General features: G+C 43.3%; 1 protein-coding gene across 1 annotated transcript in view; it reads left to right on the forward strand.

Annotated features, from left to right (window-relative positions):
* The first annotated feature begins 634 nt into the window (after positions 1–634).
* Positions 635–25,729, forward strand: part of LOC120743497 (B-cell receptor CD22-like) — a 32,066-nt gene continuing 6,971 nt past the window's right edge. Inside the window, exons 1-12 of the mRNA XM_040047126.1 lie at positions 635–792; positions 926–1,186; positions 5,774–6,046; positions 8,297–8,563; positions 10,019–10,297; positions 10,407–10,688; positions 10,891–11,190; positions 11,332–11,592; positions 11,830–12,078; positions 12,303–12,416; positions 20,916–20,966; positions 21,064–21,129. Coding sequence (XP_039903060.1) covers positions 5,920–6,046; positions 8,297–8,563; positions 10,019–10,297; positions 10,407–10,688; positions 10,891–11,190; positions 11,332–11,592; positions 11,830–12,078; positions 12,303–12,416; positions 20,916–20,966; positions 21,064–21,129 — 1,996 coding nt within the window. The 5' untranslated portion in view covers positions 635–792; positions 926–1,186; positions 5,774–5,919. The remainder of the gene's footprint in view (positions 793–925; positions 1,187–5,773; positions 6,047–8,296; positions 8,564–10,018; positions 10,298–10,406; positions 10,689–10,890; positions 11,191–11,331; positions 11,593–11,829; positions 12,079–12,302; positions 12,417–20,915; positions 20,967–21,063; positions 21,130–25,729) is intronic.

Here is a 25,729-nt window from a genome sequence, read left to right on the forward strand (position 1 = left end):
ATAGTTATGATGATAAGCTGCTGCTGGAAACAGTGATGTCTTTGTTTTTCTCAGTTCGTAACAGGATCACAGTGAATCTGCAGCACAGCTGGTCTCAGATATTCACTGGTGAGACAATCTCTCTCAGATGTGAGATTCAGGGAGGTGAAGGAAAGGTGTGGAAATATGAATGGACAGCACCCAACACAAACAGCCCTCCAACATCCAGTGAATACAGGATCAGCAGAGTTTCAGTGTCCCACAGTGGAGACTACAGATGTCGGGGTAGCAGTGACTATCTCTTAACAGGATGGAGTGATGCCTTCAGACTGACAGTTTCATGTGAGTTGGACCATGATTCATGCTGACATTTCATGTTTTCATGTTTACATCTGTCTACTACTCTTTGGTGTTCATTCAAAACTGAACTGGTATTTGAAGTTTGAATATTTATTTTGTTATTAATTAATTAATTTTGTTATTGTTATTTTCCCTGAACTAAATGATAATATGATGTATGTTTTCCTGTAACTACAACAGCAAGTAAACCCAGAGCCACACTGACAGCACAAAGTTCAGTCATACCAGCAGGGGGCAGTGTGACACTGAGCTGCTCTGTGGAGGGCTCTGCTGGCTGGAAGTTTGACTGGTTCAGACGTGATTCGCGGTTTTCTGGAGGTCAGAAAATAGGAGCTGGAACATCAGAGCACACAATCAGTATTTCAGAAGGAGGCATCTATTACTGCAGAGGAGGGAGAGGAGATCCAGTTTACTACACAGAGGACAGTGCTGCAGTTACAATTCAGAAACAAGGTGAGGGTGAAATTTTGTTGTGAGATAAAACACAAATTCATGATGATATTAAAGTAAGTATATTTTTTAAAATTTTGTTCCCTGTTGATTATTTTCAGTTTAATATTTGTTTTTATTTGTTTGTTAGGGAAAGTTCTGGCTGCTGTGAAACTGCAGCACAGCTGGTCTCAGATATTCACTGGTGAGACAATCACTCTCAGATGTGAGATTCAGGGAGGTGAAGGAAAGGTGTGGAAATATGAATGGACAGCACCCAACACAAATAGCCCTCCAACATCCAGTGAATACAGGATCAGCAGAGTTTCAGTGTCCCACAGTGGAGACTACAGATGTCGGGGTAGCAGTGACTATCTCTTAACAGGATGGAGTGATGCCTTCAGACTGACAGTTTCATGTGAGTTGGACCATGATTCATGCTGACATTTAATGTTTTCATGTTTACATCTGTCTTAACAGGAAAACTCCAACAATGATCCAGCTGTCTGCAGGCAGCTCAGGACAACAGTTTTTCTCACTGTGCAAACAGAAAGGAGAGACACCATGGAGGCTCTTAAAATATCAGCAATTTAAAGAGGAATGTACAGAGATGACAGTTTGATAAGAGAATGATAAATCAGTGAAATCTTTAGTTTGTTAAACAGTCTAATGTGTCACATGCAGGGAAACTAATTAATTTTTGTGTTTGTAGATAAATTACTCTGTGAATGTTTAAAGTGTGATTAGTGCTGTAAGAAATGTATTCTTTATGATGATTTAATTTTTTTTAATGGTTTTGTTTCTTCAACAGCAAGTAAACCCAGAGCCACACTGACAGCACAAAGATCAATCATACCAGCAGGGGGCAGTGTGACACTGAGCTGCTCTGTGGAGGGCTCTGCTGGCTGGAAGTTTGACTGGTTCAGACGTGATTCAGTCTCTTCTAAAGCTCAGCTCATGAGAGGAAATGAAGCAAACAGAGTTATTAGTGTCTCACAAGGAGGTCTGTACCACTGCAGAGGAGGGAGAGGAGATCCAGTTTACTACACAGAGGACAGCAGTGACGTCACAGTTGTGGAGACTTGTGAGTTTTAAACTTTCTGTTATTTAAGTTTTTCATGTGTTTCATACAAATGTAGAAATAAACATTGTGGCATCAACTCCAGAAAAGACTAGATAAACTGCATATTTTTAGGTCATTATCTGCTGTTAGTCTTTACATTGTGTTTAATATTTGTGTTAAATATTTTTGGCCTCTCTTTCTAAATGCTTCTTCACCTTAAACTGACTTTAAGTGGACATGAAAGACTACATGTATTAAGCCACAGAGCCCTAAAAACAAACAAACAAACAAAAATAAAGGTTAATCCTGAACATGTTGTCATCCGAGGTCATCACCAAGCTAACAGCTCAGCTAACATCAGGTCAGATCAGGGTCGGTAACCTGCGGCTCTTCCGCCCCTCAGCTGTGGCTCCCGCAAACTTTGGGTGAAACAATTAAAAATAAAAGTCCCAACCTTCCTTTAAGAAGGTGGCCTGATGGGTAATGTATTCCGTGTATTCCGTGCCACAGGTTTAATGTTGTGGTGAAGACAGGGACCGCCTCTCTCTGCGGTGTGTGCGAAGCAGCGAGTGAGAGTAACATCTGCAGGAGGAAGTTTACAGAGTGAGAAAAAGAAAAGTGTGTTTATAGCAGCAGCTACTGCAGCCAGAGAGAGACTGACAGGCCCAGCTGTGAGCCACATGTTAGTATCCAGCTGTTCACTGTGTTCACCGCCTCCAGAGGAAGAAAGTGTGCTGCTGTAACCTTCCCTCGCCTCTCTCCATCTCTGCACTTTGCCATAAGTTGACCCAGAGCAGAAAGCTAGTTAGCAGCTACGAGCCAAACTCAGAACACTGAGCATCAGCCAGAGGTCTCCGTGGGTCAGAGCCGTGGATCTGGAGATAAACCTGCCATTCTGACACTCACGTCAACATGACAAAGTCTGCTTTCCACAAGGAGACAAATTTGTCTTGAAAGTGTTACAAATGTGCACAATATTATCAACAAGCAATGATTTGTACACATTTGTTTCACACTGGGACTTGAAAGCAGCTCACATTTGTGGATCTGTGTGAAGCTGGCAGTTAAATTAGACTCAAAACCCCACGTGGGCACGAGACGTGATCTGTGCGTGTCAGGTGATTCGTCCACATGTATTTAAGGTGTTGTGAGCTGTGTATTATCACCAGATATGCTGTTATTGTGCAATAAATATCTTTATGTTTTCGACCCTGAGCTGATGTATTTTATACTCAGGGCTGCCCGTGGCTGCATGAAAACAACAGAAGATGATCGCTCATTGAAACGGACTGAAGACATAATTATATACAAATAGTTTTCATGATTATTCTTCTTATTTTACAATTATTGGACCACAGCTACATTTTATTTACTTATTCTGAACTCAAACAGACCTGCAGAGTGATGCTTTATTTAAAGTAGGCCTGCACAGGCCCGTGTTGTTTTTCTCCTCTTTAAAGTTTTTGTTAAAAAGTTCTTAAAAGGTAAAAAAAGTTCTTCTTCTTATTAAGACATCTTGTATTGTATTAAGTATATTTATTATCATCTCTGAATTATGGACGATGAATTTTAAAGAAAGAAATCTGAAAAAACAATCCGGACGTTAAAATTTGTGCCTCAATGATCAGCAGTTACTCAGGTTTGTGTCGACACATTTGTACAATAGTTTGTGTGAACTGGAGACCTGAAAAGTTGCACACAAATCACTGCACACATCTGTAAATCTTACTTTCTGCTTGTGAATCATATTATACACAGTTGTACCACTTTCAAGGTAAATTTGTTGCCATAAAAACAAGGATATACTGTCCACCTTCACTCCCTGTCTCTGTAGCTGTAAGTGGTTCTTCAAAGGGAAAATGCAGCTGTTAGCTGTAATGTTAGGATTTGTAGATCACTTTATAAATGTGGAGTGTGTGGAGAACAGGCTGTGTGAGTCAGATACACCAGTGGGCCACCACACACACGGTAAATAAATGTAAACACTGATTTTTAAATCCAACTTCATTTAAAGTCAAAATGTCACCAGGATGCAGTAAATCTTTCTCCTCTGAACAACAGCAAAAAGAAAATCAGGCTTCAAAATTAATTTATGTTTCTATTTGTGTCTAACTGGATATTTTTCTGTGAACAGTTCCCAGTAAGCCCACTGTGACCCTGCAGCCATCCTGGACTCAGATATACAGCGGTGAGACAGTCACTGTCAGATGTGAGATTCAGGGAGGTGAAGGAGCTCAGTGGACGTATGAATGGAGAGCAGCCAAGTTAAACACACCTCCAACATCCAATGAATACAGAATCATCAGAGCTACTGAGTCTGACAGTGGAGGATACAGCTGCCGGGGCAGGAGGGACTATTTCTTCTCAGAGTGGAGTGATATCATCACACTGACTGTATCATGTAAGATCTTTCATCCAGATTATTTCAATTTACTTATTGTGTTAATCTAACCTTTAATTGGGAAAATGAGTCATCTGCCTATTAAATAAAATCACAAATCAGATGTTAATTTATTTATTTTTTATTCTAGTAAACTTTCAAACATGATAACAGACAGTTTGTGTTTATATTACAAAACTGATCATTTAACCATTTGTGGACAGGCTGCAGTCTTCAGTGTCCATGAACAGCATCAACATGCTGGTTCAGACGTTTCTTCTCAGGGTAGAAATTATTTCTTTTCTTCTTGTATAAAAATATTTTTAATGTTAGTTTTAATCCAAAATTAATGGTTAAAAACATGTAATACATATAAACATCATAGAAAAAGCAAGTGAATGTTTCAGTTCAACAAGCGCTCCAGTCAGACATTAAACTTCAGTAACACTGTGCAGTTATGAAACTTTAATCTGAGTCAAACTGATTTAATCAGCATTAAATAAATCAATGAAATAAACATCACCCCACAGATACAACCTCAGTGAATTATGTCCAGTGTTCACTCAGTGTGGGTGTTAAACTGTGTGACTGGAGTCGTGCTTTGTGGCATCGAGAGCTCAGAACACTCCGTCAGCAACAAACTGAGTATGGATTAAAAAAGTACACTTGGTGACAGACAAACAGGGTATTTTTAAACTTTACTTATACTCGATAGCACTATAATTACTGCTTGTGAATTGAAATGCATTCTGGGATACCTGGCTGCCTCACGTCCACAGTACCACCAGTTCATCGCAGTCGATTTTCTAGTATTGATCTGTGCTGATTTACTCTACATGGTAACCAATCAGATGTTAGACAAGCTGCAGTGGCAGCGTTAAACAAGACCCTCCACAGGTTGATCACATTTTGGCAAGTTTGGTCTCACGAGGAACACAAACTCCATCTTTAGCTGAATTAAACTCAAAGGACTCCTGTGTGGTTTTATTCTATTGGAGACTTCATTGGAGTCTGTCAGCCTCTCTGATTGTTCAGTTTTCCTCTGTAAATAAGGTGTTTACATTATTCAAAATTACATCATAGAAAACAACCTGAACTTGATGTTGGAACCATGTCAGCGATGGTCACGGTGCTCGAACAATAACAGACACCATTCAGTGTAGTGTGACTTTAGACTATTATTAAAGGGAAAAGTAGAGAGGACACAAACAAACTGACCATGGATTAAACGTGGATAAAGTACTTTGTATTTGTGACATATGTCTTTGAATAGATGAAGAATAAATCAGAGGGAATCTGTAGTGTAGTTGTGCATGAAGACAGTCTAATGTGTCACATGCAGGTAAATGTTTTCTGTTTGGTGCTAGAAGCTAAATGACTGAGTGAATGTGTAAAGTTTGATCATTACTATTAAGCACTTGCTGAAAAAAACAACAAATTGCATATTTCTAAAATGATTCTTGAATTTTCTTACTTTCTCTTTAAAATCTTTATTTATTGTAACAAAGTTTTTCCTGAAGCAACTGACAGTCTGATGTTTGTCTTTCCTGTAACATCAACAGCAAGTAAACCCAGAGCCACACTGACAGCACAAAGTTCAGTCATACCAGCAGGGGGCAGTGTGACACTGAGCTGCTCTGTGGAGGGCTCTGCTGGCTGGAAGTTTGACTGGTTCAGACGTGATTCAGTCTCTTCTAAAGCTCAGCTCATGAGAGGAAATGAAGCAAACAGAGTTATTAGTGTCTCACAAGGAGGTCTGTACCACTGCAGAGGAGGGAGAGGAGATCCAGTTTACTACACAGAGGACAGCAGTGACGTCACAGTTAAAGAAACTCGTGAGTTTAAGCACCCCATTTAGAGTAAAAAAAATGAAGTCTAAAGTTTAAAAACCACATCATGAGATAGTTCATCCTCATCGCAGGTTTTTAATGCAAAATAATTATTTTTAAAATAAAATACTCAGAAATCCCTGTTACTGAAAACAAATGAAGTGTCCTGCAGAGTAATCAGTGATGATAATGATGTCTAATGTTATTGATCTGAACAGGAAATTTTATATAACTCTCAAGGCTGCAACAGCAGTGGTGTGGAAGGTGAGAGAAAGGGCTGAAGAGCAGGCACTGACTAATGACTAATTGGGAGAGAGCTGTATTTACAGTCGTGAGATACAAACAGAAGCAGTGCAGGGACAAAAGAAATGCCTAAACTGGGAAAACTAAAAATCATACAAAGGAACAAAAAACCTGGGACATAAACCCAGTACATGACACATAAAGACCTGAGATATGGAACATGGAGCCTGGAATGCAGAAGGACAGGGGGGATAACAGGCACACAAACCAGCAAGAAACAGGACAACACTGATCTTAAATACACAGGCAGTAATGAGGGAGTGAGAAACAGGAAGGAAGCACAGCTGGGTATAATTAGAGATGAAGCAAGAGGAAAGAAAAACTAGACACACTGCACACAGGATGGGCTATCAAAAAAAAATTTAAAAAAAATAAAAAAATAAATAAAAAGGAAGCATGACATTCATAAAGATGCAGAATAGACACTGAGACATGAAACACAGGGAAGACATAGAGACAGAGAAACAAGACAAGCATTTGACACATGGAGACAAAAAGGAAAACAAGGATACAGAACAAAACCTTCACTAGAGACATGACAGCAAGAACACAGCGAAAGGCACAGAACAGGAAACCAGAAACTATCAATACGAAAAATCCCAGAAAACAATAATTCAAAGAATATAACTTAAACCAAAAAACAAACAGTGGGTCACCAGAGCCAGGACTGTGACAACAGCACATTCATTTCAGGTTGCCAAATCTGCTTTCTTTAAGATTTAAAATGTAATATAGTTTAAGCTTTGACGTTGACATGTTTTTATAGAAGTCATTTTGCTTTGACATTTCCAATCAGCTCACAGAGAAACCAACACACACACAGTCAACTACAGCTTATCAAAATGTCAAAGTACTCGAGCACTACGGCTGCAACTGTTCATCGAGTAATTCTCATAAAACGATTATAAAAAAATCTTTCAAAGTTTTTTGCTTTGATGCTTCATTTAACAAACAGCTCTGTAGAGTTCAGTCGTCACCATGTGAACTCGAGTGTTTCACCCACATTTGCATCTATAAATAGACCTGCAATAGAAACATATTAAGAAGCACGCCTGTGGATAAAAAGTATGACAACACTGAACGCATGCAGACCCAGTTTTCCTACAAAAACACTCATAAAAAAACAGCAGCAGTGATGATGATGCTGACACAGTTTAACATGCAGTCAGTCTGCACACATGTAGCAAAGAGGTGGAGCTGTTCCAGAGACGGTGAGCTCAAGCTGAGTGAAAGAAAATGTGTTTCTAGTGTGTAAAACAGGAGCGCTGTCCCTGTCTTCACCATTAAAACCTTTCCTGGGAAAAAGCTCAGAAGTCCTTCATCACCTGATCAATGAACTCTGACTTGAGGAAAAGTGAACTTTTTAGCTGCTCCATCCATGGCTGTTTGTTTTACACAGGAAAAAAAAATCTGCATTAAAGATGCAGAAGTCACATTAAAATATGCAGATGAACTGTTAACTTGCCTGGTGTCATGTTTAAATCAGGCAGCTCACAGAAGGCTCACAGCAGCTCTCCAACATTTTATACCAGTGATAACTGCAACAAGAAGGGAGGAGTCTAAAGGGGAGCGCGGGGCGTACCATGACCATATTTATTCCAAGGCTTTCATTACATTATTTTTCCAATTTAAAATAAAGTAATACAAACTATTAATACAAATGCTTTAATATTTACAATTATAAATATAAAGGTTTTTTGCAGTAAAACTCAGACACTGACCTGGGGCTGTTAGGTTGGACACTGAATTATTATTAACATCTGCATCATCAGAACCTCGTTTACATCAATGCAAGAATTTGCCTGAAAGGACAGAGTAAACCTCATTACGCTGACTTTTTATCATTGCAACCAACACGTAGTCTGCACACTGAAATTAATTCTAACACTAATCATTCAAATAATTATGATAATAAGCTGCTGCTGGAAACAGTGATGTCTTTGTTTTTCTCAGTTCGTAACAGGATCACAGTGAAACTGCAGCACAGCTGGTCTCAGATATTCACTGGTGAGACAATCACTCTCAGATGTGAGATTCAGGGAGGTGAAGGAAAGGTGTGGAAATATGAATGGACAGCACCCAACACAAACAGCCCTCCAACATCCAGTGAATACAGGATCAGCAGAGTTTCAGTGTCCCACAGTGGAGACTACAGATGTCGGGGTAGCAGTGACTATCTCTTAACAGGATGGAGTGATGCCTTCAGACTGACAGTTTCATGTGAGTTGGACCATGATTCATGCTGACATTTAATGTTTTCATGTTTACATCTGTCTACTACTCTTTGGTGTTCATTCAAAACTGAACTGATATTTGAAGTTTGAATATTTATTTTGTTATTAATTAATTAATTTTGTTATTGTTATTTTCCCTGAACTAAATGATAATATGATGTATGTTTTCCTGTAACTACAACAGCAAGTAAACCCAGAGCCACACTGACAGCACAAAGTTCAGTCATACCAGCAGGGGGCAGTGTGACACTGAGCTGCTCTGTGGAGGGCTCTGCTGGCTGGAAGTTTGACTGGTTCAGGCGTGATTCAGTCTCTTCTAAAGCTCAGCTCATGAGAGGAAATGAAGCAAACAGAGTTATTAGTGTCTCACAAGGAGGTCTGTACCACTGCAGAGGAGGGAGAGGAGATCCAGTTTACTACACAGAGGACAGCAGTGACGTCACAGTTACAGAAACTTGTGAGATTAATTATTTTATTTCTACCAGACTAAGAGGTCATAATATGTTCTGTGCTAACAACTTTATTCAACAACTGCAAGTTTATTAACCCTTAAATAGGGAAAGTCTTTAGTTTTCCGTTCATTAAGATTACTTGGAGAGGCGAGAAATGGAAAAATAGAAAACATTTCTCGGCCTTATTTTTGATCTTTATGTTTCTTTTTGTCTCTAACTGGATATTTTTCTGTGAACAGTTCCCAGTAAGCCCACTGTGACCCTGCAGCCATCCTGGACTCAGATATACAGCGGTGAGACAGTCACTGTCAGATGTGAGATTCAGGGAGGTGAAGGAGCTCAGTGGACGTATGAATGGAGAGCAGCCAAGTTAAACACACCTCCAACATCCAATGAATACAGAATCATCAGAGCTACTGAGTCTGACAGTGGAGGATACAGCTGCCGGGGCAGAAGGGACTATTTCTTCTCAGAGTGGAGTGATATCATCACACTGACTGTATCATGTAAGATCTTTCATCCAGAGTATCTAAATAAGGAAAAAGCACTTCTTCTTTCTTACAGCTTTATAACTGTCTTTCATGTTGGTCAGTAAAATGTTTAGTTTTTATTCCAACAACAAAAACCTGAACAGCAGCTTTTTATTCACAGTGAAGAGAACAAAACATATGAGAGTAACTTCTCTGCTGTGCAGCTCTAATACATGAAAGATGAAATGCAGAACAAATGCTGGATCTGTCTCAGCTGCTCCACCACATCCACTAAGAAACATTAAATCCACTGATTGTTCCTCATGTGTGTTTTTAACTTAGAAATGCAGCAAATTAAATATGAAAGATTAGTGTTGTGTTTGTGTGATAGTTGTACAGTTTGTTGCAGCTTCACCATTAAAGTTATGTGATATTTATTATTGACATATTTCCACCAAGTTATTTCAACTGGTTTGATTCAGTCATTGACTTTTGTTCTTTTTCTAAACTGAACTGCAGATAAACCAAAGGCCAAACTGAGAGCTGATAACACAGCTGTTCCAGTAGGGGGCAGTGTGACCCTGACCTGCTCTGTGAACCCATCATCATCATCTGGATGGAAATACTACTGGTACAGAGATGAGAAATCCTCTGAAGCCCTGACCACACAAGATGCAGTTTTCCACTCAAATGGAGAAATCAGTGTCTCACAGGAAGGACTCTACAGGTGCAGAGGAGGAAGAGGAAACCCAGTTTACTACACAGAGGACAGCCAGTCAGTCAGGATTGGGAAAACTGGTCAGTTTAACATGAAGTCAGATAAATTCCTGATTAAGGAGGAAGATGAAGAACAAAAGGCATTAACATTTTTGACATTCATGTGTTTTTATTGTACTTTCTTGAACAGTAACAGTCTCAAACAGGCCTGTTGTGACTCTGTATCCAAACTGGTCTGAGATACACAGAGGAGAGACGATCACTGTCAGATGTGAGATCCATGGAGGAGACACTGAGTGGGATTATGAGTGGGAAACAAACAGCATGATAAAAGCTCCAAATCAAAATGAATACAGGATTAGATCTGCTTCATCATCCAACAGTGGAAACTATCGCTGTAAGGGCAGAATGAAAAGTTCACAGCATGAAACAACAGAGTGGAGTGATTCAGTCACACTGACAGTTTCTGACAGTAAGTAGAGTCATAGTTCATTTAACCTGGAAATAGAAACAGTTTGTAAAAATGTGTTTTTATTAGTACATGTTGAGATATTTGACATGTTTAGATAGTCTCACTCTTAAAGTTCATCATAAATATTTGTGAGTCAACATTTTAGTGACATTGAATTCAGAGTTAAGAGACGAAACACTGAGAGAAAATCTTTGTTGAACAGATGAACCCCGTCCTGTCCTCACTGTGTCTCCATCATGGCTGAGTCCTGGAGCCTCAGTAACTCTGAACTGTGAGATTGAACATCCGTCTGCAGGATGGAGCTTCTACTGGTATAAAGCTGTTCCTGATCTATCAGAGAAATCCTCCAGTTATGAGCTGCTACCTGATGGCAGTGGGACTGCACAGGACTCCTACATCATTCATGGACAGACACACACAGCAGGATATGTGTGCAGAGCTGGAAGAGGAGACCCAGAGTATCACACTGATCACAGTCAACCAAAGTTTGTCTGGTCTGCAGGTCAGCTTGTTTCTGTTTAATAAGTTGTGTCATCACTGTAAACCACCAAGATTCAGCTCATCATTTTTTTTCTAATATTAATTTGATATTTTGAATCCTAACATCTGTGAGCTTTGTGTCTTCACTGCATGTTGTTTCCAGATGTTCATTCAGCAGCGTCTCTCACAGTGAGTCCTGACAGAGTGCAACACTTCACCTCTGACTCTGTCTCACTGACCTGTGAGGGAAACTTCACTGAGTGGAGAGTGAGGAAGTTCTCTGAGGACGGCCGACTGTACTCTGACTGTAGGAGAATGACTGGATCCACATGTGACATCAACACATCAAAGTCAGATACTGCAGTGTACTGGTGTGAGTCTGGATCAGGAGAGTTCAGCAGTGCAGTCAATATCACTGTACAGAGTATGTTATTATACATTTACTACTTGGATTTGAATGATTTAGATGTCACATGAACATTTGTCCCAGCTTTGCTGTATGTGTGTAATTTATCTGGAGAAATAGCGGTTTTTAAATACACGAGATCAGATCTTCATGATGAACATTTGTACAATTTGTTCTTATTATTGTTTGTCAGCTTTTTCTCAAAGTGTGCACCAGCTGATGTGACTGAAACAATTGTGTGTGATTGTGTCACAGATGATGGTAATGGTCCTATCCTGGTGAGTCCTGTTCATCCTGTGACTGAGGGAGCTTCTGTTAGTCTGAGCTGCAGTTTGAGAACACAAAAAATACTTTCCAATGTGTTTTTCTATCACAATGACAAACTTATTCAAAATGATCCCCGAGGGGAGCTGAAGATCTCTGCAGTGTCAAAGTCTGATGAAGGTTTCTACAAGTGTCTGTACTCAGGAAGAGAGTCAGCACAGAGCTGGATGTCAGTTAAAGGTGAGCAGGATCAAAAAATCTTTTATTTTTTTCTGTGATTTATAACAGATGAATTATTTATATTCACGTACCTCATGTACTGCAAATACGAGGTACATGTACATTGTTTCATCAGTAATGTTTAGCATCAGTTTTATTTCTTTATTGAAGTACTTTGTAAACTTCGTTCATCTTATTTTATTAAGTTAAATAATTTATTAAAAATTAGACATTCTCCTTTACAGTAGCTGTGTCCACACCTGAGAGCTCTTCATTTCCTCTTCTGATGATCTTTAGACTAATTCTTGGATTCATGTTTATTTTCCTTCCACTGTTGTTTTGCTGCAGACGGTCCAAAGGTGAGACCTTTTTTTGTTTTTATATGTTTTTAAAAATTAAAATAAATAAAATTAGAAATTAATTACATTAGTATAAAAGCCATAACCATGTTTAAGCAAAAGTCTTTGTCAACTACGACCCTGAAAACACACACAGCCACAAGGTTGCAGCTGGGCAGCAGCCCTTTTATTAGCCACACACATTGTTGTTTCAGCTACCGAGGCACAGGAAGCAGACACTCCTTGGTGGCTTGCTGCTCACTTCCCTCCTTGCTCGTCACTGTCAACAACATAAAACAGAACCCAAAGTCAATTACCTGGCCAGGCACACCTGTTCCTTGCCCTGCCCCGCGAGCACACTGCGTCACCCCTCCTATGCAGCAGGCCAGAGACCTGCTTCATGCGGTGGAGCCACTGCCGCGGGGCATGGCCTGAGCAGAGGGTGAATGGCCGTCCCAGGAGGTAGTAACGAAGGGAGTCGACCACCCACCAGATTGCCAGGCACTCCTCCACTGTGCTGTAGCGGGTCTCCCAGTCCGTGAGCTTCTGGCTGATGTAGAGAGTGGGACGGTCGACTCCCCTTACCTGCTGGGACAAAATGGCCCCCAGCCCTCTGTTCGAGGCATCTGTCTGCAGAATAAAAGGACACCCGCTGCACATGCTCCGCCCAGGTGTTGCTGTAGATGATAACATCATCCAGGTAGGCGGCAGCATATGCAGCGTGCAGCCGCAGCACCCACTCCATAAGGTGCTGAAAGGCGGCGGGGGCTCCGAAAAAGCCAACCGAAGTGTGACAAATTGGTACAACCTGTACGGTGTGGAGAAGGCTGTTTTTCCTTAGACTCCACAGACAAGGGAATCTGCCAGTAGCCCTTGGCCAAATCCAGCGTCGTAAAACAACGAGCAGTGCCTAACCGGTCCAGGAGCTCGTCGACCCGGGGCATTGGGTACTAGTGATGGGATTTCCGGCTCTTTTTAGAGAACCGGCTCTTTCAGCTCGGCTCACTAAAAAGAGCTGGCTCTTTCGGCTCCAAACCGGCTCTTGAGGTTGTTTTGTTGCTTTAGTTAATTTATTATTAACAACAATATAAAATTATGCACAAAAGGCATTACGTGAATGCACCGTCACGCCAAGCTGCTCTATGAGAGAAGTACGGCCGGGTAGGGGGGAGAACACATCAGCAATGCACTGTTGCAGTGCAGCAACATCTGCTCTCTGGGCCTGTATGAGATGGTCATCACAATGGAGGGAGGTGGGAAGAGCAGCGGTTTCAGCCTCTTTCCATGCTTTAAGGAGGTTGAGGTGGTAAATCTGTGTAGCTCCTCCCCTGTCCAACCGTGCTACCTCATAGTCAACATCCCCCACTCGCCGTGTGACCACAAAGGACCCTCGCCACTTGGCAAGTAATTTGGAGCTGGAGGAAGGGAGCAATACAAGCACTTTGTCTCCTGGTGAAAATTGCCTAAGCCTAGTCCCTCTGTTGTACAGGCTTTGCTGATGCTGCTGGGCCTGGAGCAGATTTTCCCGTGACAACCTCCCCAACCTGTGCAGTTTTGCTCTCAGGTCCAGCACGTATTGAATCTCATTCTTCGCGGGGCTCGACCCTTCCTCCCAGTTTTCCTTAATCAGGTCGAGCACCCCCCCAATTCCTTCAGTGTGTGAGACATGAACGACGTGCCCATGTCAGTATTTCTTTCAGAATACCGACATGGGAGATAACATGGCGAGAGAACACAGGAGCACCTCAGGGATGTGTCCTCTCGCCACTGCTCTACTCCCTCTACACTTCAGACTGTGTGGCCACCCACGGCTCCAACACCATTGTGAAGTTTGCTGACGACACAGTGGTGTTGGGTGCTATCTCCAACAACGATGAGGCGGCCTACATGGATGAAGTGAAGAATCTGGCATCATGGTGCCAGGACAACCACCTCCAGCTGAACGTCGGCAAGACCAAGGAGCTGGTGGTGGACTTCAGAAGGAGTCAGCACAGAGACTACAAGCCCATTATCATCAATGGAGCTCCAGTGGAGAGGGTGCAGTCCTTCAAGTATCTTGGTGTCCACATCTCCTCAGACCTGATATGGGCTGCCCACATTCAGGTCCAGACCAAAAAGGCTAGGCAGTGCCTGTATCACCTACGACAACTGAGGAAGTTCAGGGTCTCTCCAAAGATCCTCAGGATTTTCTATACAGGCGCTGTGGAGAGCATCCTTACACAGAACATGACATCGTGGTTTGGGAACAGCTGTGTGAAGGACCAAAAAGCTCTCCAGAGAGTGATCCATACAGCAGAACGCTGCTGCAGGATTGCTCTCCCCCCGCTTCAGGACACCTACACCAGGAGATGCCGGACTAGAGCAGCGCAGATACTGAAGGACCCGTCCCATCCTGGCAACAAACTGTTCCAACTTCTGCAATCTGGTAGAAGGTTCCGCATCATCCGGGCAAAGACAGAGAGACTCAAGAGGAGCTTCTATCCCCAAGCCATCCGGGCCCTAAACACACACACCCGCCCTCTCACATCACTATAATTGACTGAGACAGGACTCTCTTCCAGACACTCTAAACCAAGGCACAATGTACATTCCAAATTCCTTTAATTTTAAATATGTTTATATTGTCTATCCTGTAAAATAGTCAGATGTCTATTCATATTAATGTACAGAATTCACCTGCTTGCTGCTACTACTGCACATTCACCCAATGTGTATGTGTATATATATATATATATATATATATATATATATATATATATAAAAAAACACCCAGCACGCCCCTGCGGGCGGTTTATCCCTCAAGCTCGGGTCCTCTACCAGAGGCCTGGGAGCTTGAGGGTCCTGCGCAGTATCTTAGCTGTTCCCAGGACTGCGCTCTTCTGGACAGAGATCTCCGATGTTATTCCCGGGATCTGCTGGAGCCACTCGCCTAGCTTGGGAGTCACCGCACCTAGTGCTCCGATTACCACGGGGACCACCGTTACCTAAACCCTCCACATCCTCTCGAGCTCTTCTCTGAGCCCTTGGTATTTCTCCAGCTTCTCGTGTTCCTTCTTCCTAATATTGCTGTCATTCAGAACCGCTACATCGATCACTACGGCCGTCTTCTTCTGTTTATCTACCACCACTATGTCCGGTTGGTTAGCCACCACCATTTTGTCCGTCTGTATCTGGAAGTCCCACAGGATCTTAGCTCGGTCATTCTCCACCACCCTTGGGGGCATCTCCCATTTTGACCTCGGGACTTCCAGGTTATACTCGGCACAGATGTTCCTGTACACTATGCCGGCCACTTGGTTATGGCGTTCCATGTATGCCTTGCCTGCTAGCATCTTGCACCCTGCTGTTATGTGCTGGATTGTCTCTGGGGCATCTTTACACAGCCTGCACCTGGGGTCTTGCCTGGTGTGATAGACCCCAGCCTCTATGGATCTTGTACTCAGAGCTTGTTCTTGTGCTGCCATGATTAGTGCCTCTGTGCTGTCTTTCAGTCCAGCTTTGTCCAGCCACTGGTAGGATTTCTGGATATCAGCCACCTCCTCTATCTGCCGGTGGTACATACCATGAAGGGGCCTGTCCTTCCATGATGGTTCCTCGTCTCCCTCCTCTTTCTTGGGTTTCTGCTGCCTGAGGTATTCACTGAGCACTCGGTCAGTTGGGGCCATCTTCCCAATGTATTCTTGGATGTTCGTTGTCTCATCCTGGACTGTGGTGCTGACACTCACCAGTCCCCGGCCCCCTTCCTTCCGCTTAGCGTACAGCCTCAGGGTGCTGGACTTGGGGTGAAACCCTCCATGCATGGTAAGGAGCTTTCTTGTCTTTATGTCAGTGGCTTCTATCTCCTCCTTTGGCCAGCCTATTACCCCAGCAGGGTACCTGATCACGGGCAGGGCGTACGTGTTGATGGCCCGGATCTTGTTCTTACCATTCAGCTGACTCCTCAGGACTTGCCTGACCCTCTGCAGGTACTTGGTGGTTGCAGCTTTTCTAGCGGCCTCTTCATGGTTCCCATTCACCTGCGGGATCCCCAGGTACTTGTAACTGTCCTCTATGTCTGCAATGTTGCCTTCTGGTAGTTCAATCCCCTCAGTTCTGACTACCTTCCCTCTCTTTGTTACCATCCGACTACACTTCTCCAGTCCGAACGACATTCCAATGTCATTGCTGTATAGCCTGGTAGTGTGGATCAGTGAATCGATGTCTCGTTCACTCTTGGCATACAGCTTGATGTCATCCATGTACAGGAGGTGGCTGACAACTGCTCCGTTCCGTAGTCGGTATCCGTAGCCAGTCTTGTTAATGATCTCACTGAGGGGGTTCAGGCCTATGCAGAACAGCAGTGGGGACAGAGCATCTCCTTGGTAGATCCCGCACTTGATGGTGACTTGTGCTATGGGCTTGGAGTTGGCCTCTAGTGTTGTGCACCACATCCCCATTGAGTTCCTGATGAAGGCTCTTAGGGTCCCATTGATCTTGTACAATTCTAGGCATTCCAGTATCCAGCTGTGGGGCATTGAGTCATAGGCCTTCTTGTAATCAATCCAGGCAGTGCACAGGTTGGTCAGTCTGGTCTTGCAGTCTCGGCTGACTGTTCTGTCTACCAGTAGCTGGTGTTTTGCGCCTCTGGTATTCTTGCCAATTCCTTTCTGTGTCCCGCTCATGTATTGACCCATGTGCCTGTTCATCTTAGCCGATATGATGCCTGACAGGAGCTTCCATGTAGTACTGAGGCAGGTTATTGGTCGGTAGTTGGAGGGGACCGGTCCCTTCTTGGGGTCCTTGGGGATCAGGACCGTCCGACCTTCGGTTAGCCATTCCGGGTGTCTCTCGTTAACTAGCAGCTGGTTCATTTGTGCTGCCAGACGCTCGTGGAGTGCAGTCAGCTTCTTTAGCCAGTAGGCGTGAACCATGTCGGGCCCTGGTACTGTCTAACTCTTCATACTGGAGACCCTTTCTTGGATATCTGCCACTGTGATGGTTACTGGACCCTGTTCAGGGAGGTCGCTGTGGTCTGCCCTCAGATCCACTAGCCACTGAGCATTGCCGTTATGGGTTGCGTCCTTCTCCCATATGCTCTTCCAGTATTGCTCGGTCTCCAGCCTGGGTGGTGCTGTTCTCTTATTATTATTGTTCCCTTGCCACTGAGAGTACACCTTTGCTGGTTCTGTGGAGAACAGCTGGTTTATTCTCCTGCCTTCTATCTCTCTGGTGTACCTCCTCAAGCGGCTGGCCAAGGCTGTGAGTCTTTGCTTGGCAGTTTCCAAGGCCTCAGGTATGGACAGCTTGCTGTATTTCTTATGCACCTTCTTTGTCGCACCTTTCTGCAACTCCGTTAGTTGGCTAACCTCCCTCCGTGCTATATACTACATATGTATATGTATATATATATATATTAGGGGTGCAACGATATTCGTATCGATATTGAACCGTTCGATACAGTGCTTTCGGTTCGGTACGCATATGTATCGAACAATACAACATTTGTAATTTATTTTATCAACTTTCCTTCTGACGATGCTGTCTGTGTTGAGCGCTCAGTGAATCTGCGTTCGACTACTCCGCCTAGGCTGCACTGTCGAGCGCAGATCCACTGAGCGCTCAACACAGACAGCATAGTCAGAAGGAAGAGCGCAGGGCAAGCTAGCAAGACAGAAGTTAAGCTCTCCTTGCAACATGGACCTCCCCCACCCTCATTCAGATCTGGCGTTTGGAATTATTTTGGTTTTCATGTGACGTATGACCCTGAAGGTAAGCGAGTCATGGACTAAAGTAAAACAGTATGTTGGATGTGCCATGCAATGCTCAATTACATGGGTGGGAGCTAGTGTGTTAGCGCAGTTAGCTCGTTAACGTGTTGGCCGTCTAGCCCCATGCACGGGGCGATCGGCGGTAGCTCGTTAACGGAGATTTGCCGTGTTGTGGCGTTAAGGTCATTTCAACGAGATTAACCTGAAAGCACTAGTGGGAACACAACGAATATGACTGCACATTTACGCCGACATCATCCTAGTGCAAAGACAAAAACAACAAGCATGCTACTAACTTTAGCCGAGTCATTTAGACAGCTGTTAGCACATGATTCTCCTTATGCTGCTGAGAATATAGCCCAGAAGAAGCGGATAGTATAGCTTTTATTTTGGAAAGAGACCTTTCTCTGTAATAAACTCTCTTTTCCAAAGATGAGTGATTCCTCAATCAGATACAGGGCTCGCAATATCGCTAGCCCGACGTCCTGGGGCTAGCGATTTTTTCAGTCGGGCTACCAAAATCTATCTCTTCCCTGCCCGTCGGGCTATTATAGGAAGGAAAAATATATGTCAATGCTTTTGCATTCTTTCAGAAATGTAGCTGGGTAATTATGTCATTGGCATCGGTGAGCCACTGTCAATATGTGACATATTGAAATCGTGTTTGAATTTGCGCTTGTTTTTTTGCTTTCACTTTGCAATCGTGCGAACTGTGTATAGAGAGCGACAGCACTGATCTGTGAGTGATGATAATTTGTGCACCAATTCCTCTGACATCGTCTTATCAATGTTAGCTTACTATGCAAACATGACAAGTGAAATCTCCCGCAGCAAGCTTAAACATGTGAGAGGTTGATCGCGCAGAGAATCGCTGAGCTTATGTGAGTGCGTGTGTAAAACCAGCAGCATATATATTTTAGTTCTGCTGAGCCAAATAAGACAGGTCAGGATGAAGAAGTGACAGCCAAAGAAAAGCTTACCACAAAACGGAAAAGTTATGACAAATCAGACTATAAGGCAAAAAGAAAGTGCAGCTTTATGGTTTCATGGACAAAATAATTTCTGTGGCTGCGATATGACGAGCTAAATAACCAGGGCTGCACATAAGTGGTCCGCAGGTGCGCATTCGCTGTCAAAATAAAAAACACGCACAAGGGTTAGGGTTAAATTTAAAAACTGTACTTTTGAGTTAAAATATATATTTATAATTTTAATAAATGACAAATTAAAAAGGCATGAACATTTTTTTTGTATCGAAAAAATATCGAACCGTGACACCAAAGTATCGAACCGAACCGAACCGTGAATTTTGTGTATCGTTGCACCCCTAATATATATATATATATGTATATATATATATATGTATATATATATATATGTTCTTCCTCTACCCCCCCCCATTTTTGCACATGTCGAGGAGCGTGCCAGGCTACATTTCACTGTGTGTTATACTTGTATAACTAGGCATGTGACAAATAAAGAACCTTGAACCTTGAACCTGAAACAGTGCCTGCGCCACACTTTTCGCCAAAATGGTGCGCAGCAGCACTGCTTCCAGGTATTGTATTGCATAATCCACCAGGACCAACACAAGGCGATAGCCGCGTGCACGCCGGTGGAATGGCCCGATGAGATTCATACCAATGCCTTCAAACGGGATCTCCATCAATGGCAATGGGCGGAATGGCGCATTTGGGATGGCTGGCTGGTTAACCAGCTGGCATTCTGGGCACAACACGCACCTGTGGCGCACATCACCCCAAATGCCCGGTCAATAGAATCGGGCCATTATACGCTCCAGAGTGTTCTCGCATCCTAAATGCCTTGCCATGGGGTTTGAATGAGCCTCCTGGAAAATCGTTTCCTGGCAGCTTTGCGACACCAACAACTGGGTAGGGATTTCATTCGTGCGAGTGTTGTGACTCACTCAATAAAGCCGATCATTCCGTAATCGGAAGTGGGGCCATCAATATCTATCACCTGGTCGTAGGCTGAGCCTAGGGTGTCGTCCCAAGACTGCTATAGTGGAAAATCTTCCATGGAGTCCATAACGGGAGGCAGTTGGGCCTCCGTAGAGGTCCCCGCCGCCTCCTTCCCCCCAGAGTCAGTGTCGGTCGACCCCGCGTCACTGCAGACATTACATCAATTTATAGGTTGCGATTGCATCTCCACGTATTGCCCCAGGAATCTGTGAAACCCCGGCCAATTTGTGCCCAAAATTAGGGGATGTGACAGGCGCGGACTGACCGCCGCCTTTACTCTAAGTGTTTTGCCCCTAAATTTTAACAGCAGCGACACTACCGGATACTTGTGAATATCCCCGTGCACACATTTCACCTCCACCCACTCTGCCTCCAGCAATGCCCTGGCCGAACCAGAATTTGGTGAACCAGGGTCTGCATGCAGCCCGTGTCCACCAAAGTGTGGCGTATACCCCCTTGACACCTTACAGTACGTCCCTCCTGGACCGGGGGCGGGTGCCGGAGCCCCGGCGACGTGGAACACCTGGCCCACTTCCATCAGTCTTATATTACATTTTTAATAAAGGTGCTGCTAATGAGCAGACTCTAAATCAGGATGAAGTTCAGCAGCAAGTGTACTCCCCTCTTCTTCATGGTTAGTTTTTCATGTAGTTTCAAATATTCTGATGCTATTTGCAACAAGACTATACTTAGTACATCTGCTGCAGCTTTTCATATAAATGTTATTCAATAATATTTGTTTTTAAATTAGGTTCACAGACATGAGCTGACTGATTTTCTCTGACCTGCAGGTGATCTTTGTGTCTATGAGACAGTCAGAAGATGTGAAAACACTGAAAATGGTAAAGTATACACTTTCATTAATATAAAGCTTGTGGAAGCTGAATGATTATACAATAACTGTGTTTAACATGAAAGTCAATAAGATTATTATTTCAGGTCCAGCAGAAGGTGATTTCACCAATGTCACATCCGTGATTCAGCTCAAAGTCATTAGGAAGACAAGTGAGTGCACAAAATTTAAAATTTAAATGCAAAATATACATTGGTAATTATTCTCACTGATAGGTTTTATTTGATGTAACGGTTTTCCAAAACAGTTTTTTATTTTGATGTAATGAAAAAAAAACAATGCATTTGAATGGGTAAAAACAAAGCTGAAAAGTAAGAAAACAAACAAACAATAAAAAAACAACAACAAAGCTAAAAAGTAAGAAAAAACAAAAAAACAAAAACAAAACATTGAGAAAATAATAGGGAAGGGAGGAAAAACAATTACTAGGAGAGCCACAATGTGTAATTCTCGTCGAGCACTTTATGAATTACAGTCCTGGTCACCTCAGTGACGCTGGCGTCAGTTTCTTGCAGCGTGGCCTCAATGTCGCGGGCGTCTCTGAGTTCAAACAGATATGCCTGGGCAACGCCTCTGACTTGAGCCGCTGGTGGTGAAAAACCCTCTAACCGCAAAATTTGCAATAATGTGTTGGTGAAATGCCCATTCCATAATCTTTTGCAGAGTTCATCATAGTATCTGAAAAAGTACTATTTTTCCAGCGGGAAAAGACAAGAATGTCGTCTCTGCAAGGGGTTGGAGACCTCGCATCCTTGATAGACTTCTTGCCAGTGTTTCTGGATTAGCGAGTTAATAAGGTACTAAACGGTTAATTTTGTAAGTTAAAAAACAGTGGTGGGGAGTAGAGTCGCCGCCTCGTCGTTGTCCACGGGCGAAGGCTGTCCGCGGCGCTCGCGGGGGTGGGGATCAATGTCTTCGGGCTCTCGGAAAAGGGCCAGGCATACAGGGTCGCCCGAAGCCCAAAGCGATGCACCGGAGACTGAAGTGTTTGCCGGGGGGTCTGGTCTGGTGATTGCCAACTGAGAGCGGCGAGTTGCAGATGGCTGGGTGAGTTCCAGCCTTGAGGGGATGAGGGCGGCGGCGGAGTATCTGGAAGCATAGTGGCCGGAGACGTTGAGGCCAGATGCGGGCTCTGAGGTGGGGTAGCCAGAGCCATCGGTGGACTCGGTGGTGGAGTAGAATCAGCTGGAGATGCAGCAGAGGGGGCTCCGAAGCTATGGTGAGTCATGATTGTTTAGATGATGTGGAGAAGAAACGAACGTTGTGGTTTTTAAAAGGACTGGGAGAGGAGGAGGCGGGGGGGGGGGAGGGGTAAAGGGGCCGGATGAGGGGCGGTGCTATGTAGAACGTGGCGGCGTTTTTCCAACTAGGACCAGTTCAATTGTAGTTTTACTCAGCTTAAAAAGTTCTAATATTCTCCCAGTCTTTTCACCCACCATCTTCACCCAGTCCTGAGTGGGAATTCGAAGCATGGTGTTGAAAACACCGGACTGGGTGTTTGAAAGGTCCAACACAAAATCATCTGTGTGAGCATCATCGGTTGTATGATGATGCCGACTGGCTCTACAAAACCACCGACAAAATGGCGTGCTTTTAGTCTCCCACTGCGTGTATGTGACTGTTTTTCTCACCATGTTTAAAGGCCGGTGTCGATGGGGTTGTTGGTTGAATGGTGGAAACGCGTGGGCCTCTTTGAAAACCGGATGCGTCTGCGTCTGCTGGTCCCTGGTTTGTGGTTGCTGCGAGCTCGTTTCCTGCAGGCTCTTCTGGATTTCAGGGGTAGTGATGAGGGTCAAAACAGCCCAGTCAGAGGAAGTAAAGGCGATCCGTGGTGTTAGCGGGCCAAAACTTTCACCTGCTTTTAGCTCTCTAAGGCTAAAGGCGTAGCCCCAAAACCCGCCGGAGCTGAGATGGAATCTCTCCTCCATTGGATTAGCATGGGCTGGCTGAACCCTACAAAGATGCATTCGTGTGAGTTCTGCTGGCGTGGCGGAGGCTCTGTAGCTAGTTACTGGGGTCTGAGAGACCACAGTGAGGTTGGCAGGTCTGGCTTCCATGTTGTTTTAAGAAAAAGAGAGAAAAATTTAAGCTGAAAAGTTAGATTATTTATCCTGAACGAGAGCAAGAGATTGCACCTATCGCAGATAAGGTAAATCAGACCTGTATCCGATTGGCTAACCAGGGTGAGGCGGTAGCCGCCCACTTGTTATGTGATTGGCAGCGGGGCGAAGTTAGGCACGCCTCGGAGGCGGAGTTGGTCTCCCTCTTCGAACGAAGAGCCAGAATCATTAAGGAGCAGATACAGAGCGAGTAACAAGGGGAAAAAATTGTGCGCTGGCTGCGGCTTGGTGCGAGTAAGAGGGACGGAGAACTTAGGCTGTGCGCTGAATTTGAGACGGAGCTAGTAAGAGGGCTGGTTTGAAGAAAAAAGACTAAGGATTTTTTTCAGGAGTATTGCCTGTTTTCGAATATAAGGTTTTGGGTATAGAGGGTTCCCTAACAAGTTATTCTAGGAGTTTTTTGCTGCGCGTATTTGGATAAAAATACGGAGGGTTTTTTCAGGAGGTTTCCTGCTTGATTGCCTGAGGGTTGGGTGGGAGCCGCGGGGCGCTGAATTTGCGAAAAAAGACTAAGGATTTTTTAAGGGTTTTGGGAATAGAGTGGGAGTGCCTATCGAGTTATTCTAGGTTTTTTTTGTTGTTGTGCGTTTTTTGGAGAAAGACGGAGGATTTTTCAGGAGGTTTTTGCTGGGAGCCGCAGTGCGCTTATGCTTGGGGTAGTTTTTCGGGGATCGTGAGAGTTTTTTGCGACTCGGACTTTGATTCTAAATCTCCTTGTTCGGATTAAACAAATGCAAATAAATTGAAATAAAGTTTTCCAACGAGGCATGCAACCTGTATCTCCCGGCATACTGAACTAGGGCTGCCACAAACGATTGTTTTGATAGTCACCGATTATTTTTGCAATTAGTCGACTAATCAGATCATGCATCCATTGGACGTAAAATGTACAGCTTATTGCACCGGCATACATCTGCTCTTATATAACTATCATTAGCTTACAGCTTTAAGTGTTTAAGGTATGTGCTAACTAAAAATAAAGACAAGATGATAGTTTATTAAATTTTAATGAAATTTGCAGATTGTTTCGGTGAGTTTAATAAACTCCTTGCTATCTAAAATATAACGGGACACCGGAGTATATTCTCGAGCATCTCACACTTCTGATAATCAGTTGTCTGCTTGACGTTTATTCAGCTGTGTAAAAACTATAACTTTAATCTCAGCCAAACCGATTTACTCAGGAATAAATAAAATCCTAAAAAAAAGCCAAACAATAACATTTTTAAGTTATCTAAGTGACTTAAATATGTTTAACCTGAGTAGCGAAAGACGGCGGTAGGTTTGAAAACGATTTGCCCGGAGTCCGGGGTTCTCACCGGCTCTAGTGAGCTTTGCCCCCGGCTAGCTATTGAGCTAGTGGGTAACAGACGTCGGAGCGCTTTTGAAAATATGTGGTGTCTTGATAAACTGAGCAGATATTTGAGGTTTACACAGTTACATTCTTGCCTGAAAATATGTTAAATGTTTATTTTGTGACCCAGAAAGAATAATAAGAGTAATATTAAAACTAACTAGCTGCCGCCATTGTTGGAAACTGAGCTGGGCTGCGCTATGAATTCTGGGACACAGCTTCTTCTTCTTCTGGGTTTAACGGCAGCTGGCATCCTTGTACATACAGTGCTGACATCTTCTGTTTCAGTCCGTTATTACACTCTTAAATCCTACTACTTATTCCTGCGTCTTTTGTGATCTTACAAAGCTTCAAACGACGCGTCGACTATTAAATCAGTCGTCGGCGATTTTGATAGTCGACGTAATCGTGACTAGTCGACTAATCTTGGCAGCCCTATACTGAACGTTACAAAAGCACAAGTTTAACTAAGCACTTTTACTCTGGTTTAAGACATTTTCACACACACACACAAGCACGGACCCTGACACAGGCGCGCGCATGGGCGCGCACAGACACACAGGCGCGGGGCGCGCACGCGCGCACATGCACTGACCCACCACCAGATGGCGTTTTTTAAGCATAAAAAGTAAAAAACTTTTTAATGGCTTAAAATTAAAGAATGCTATTTGATATAAAAGCTTTATTTTTTAATAATCAAATAATTTTTTTTATTTTTTTGGAAATAATGAGTTATGAACTACCATAATTTGCTGAATATCATAATTTGCTGAATATCATAATTATATTAATATCCAGAGGTGGGTAGTAACGAGTTACATTTACTCCGTTACATTTACTTGAGTAAGTTTTTGAAAAAAATTTACTTTTAAAGTACCTTTTTTGCACGATACTTTTTACTTTTACTTGAGTACATTTGTGAAGAAGAAACGGTACTTTTACTCCGCTACATTTGCAAAATTCGACTCGTTACTTTTTAAAAAATGATTAGTTTAACACATTAGATAACATGCCGCCAGTGGAGTTTCCGGTAACTTTTTTACCAATCAGATGTGGCTATGCAGTCACTTGACCAGTTTGAAACTGTGGCGGGCAGAGCAGCCCAAACGTTTCAAAGAAGAAACATGAAAACATGGCAGAGCCAATTGTCTACGCTAGAGCTGAAGAGGATGAACACCCTTGGCCTCATATACAAAGAATGTTTCGCATAAAAGCAGTACAAAAGAACAGCTATGTCTTCAGTGTCGGTGTCTTCAGTGAGAGCCAAAACAACAACTT

Source organism: Simochromis diagramma, unplaced genomic scaffold (assembly GCF_900408965.1).
Source record: "Simochromis diagramma unplaced genomic scaffold, fSimDia1.1 OVJJ01000237.1, whole genome shotgun sequence".
NCBI classification, from domain to species: Eukaryota; Metazoa; Chordata; class Actinopteri; order Cichliformes; family Cichlidae; genus Simochromis; species Simochromis diagramma.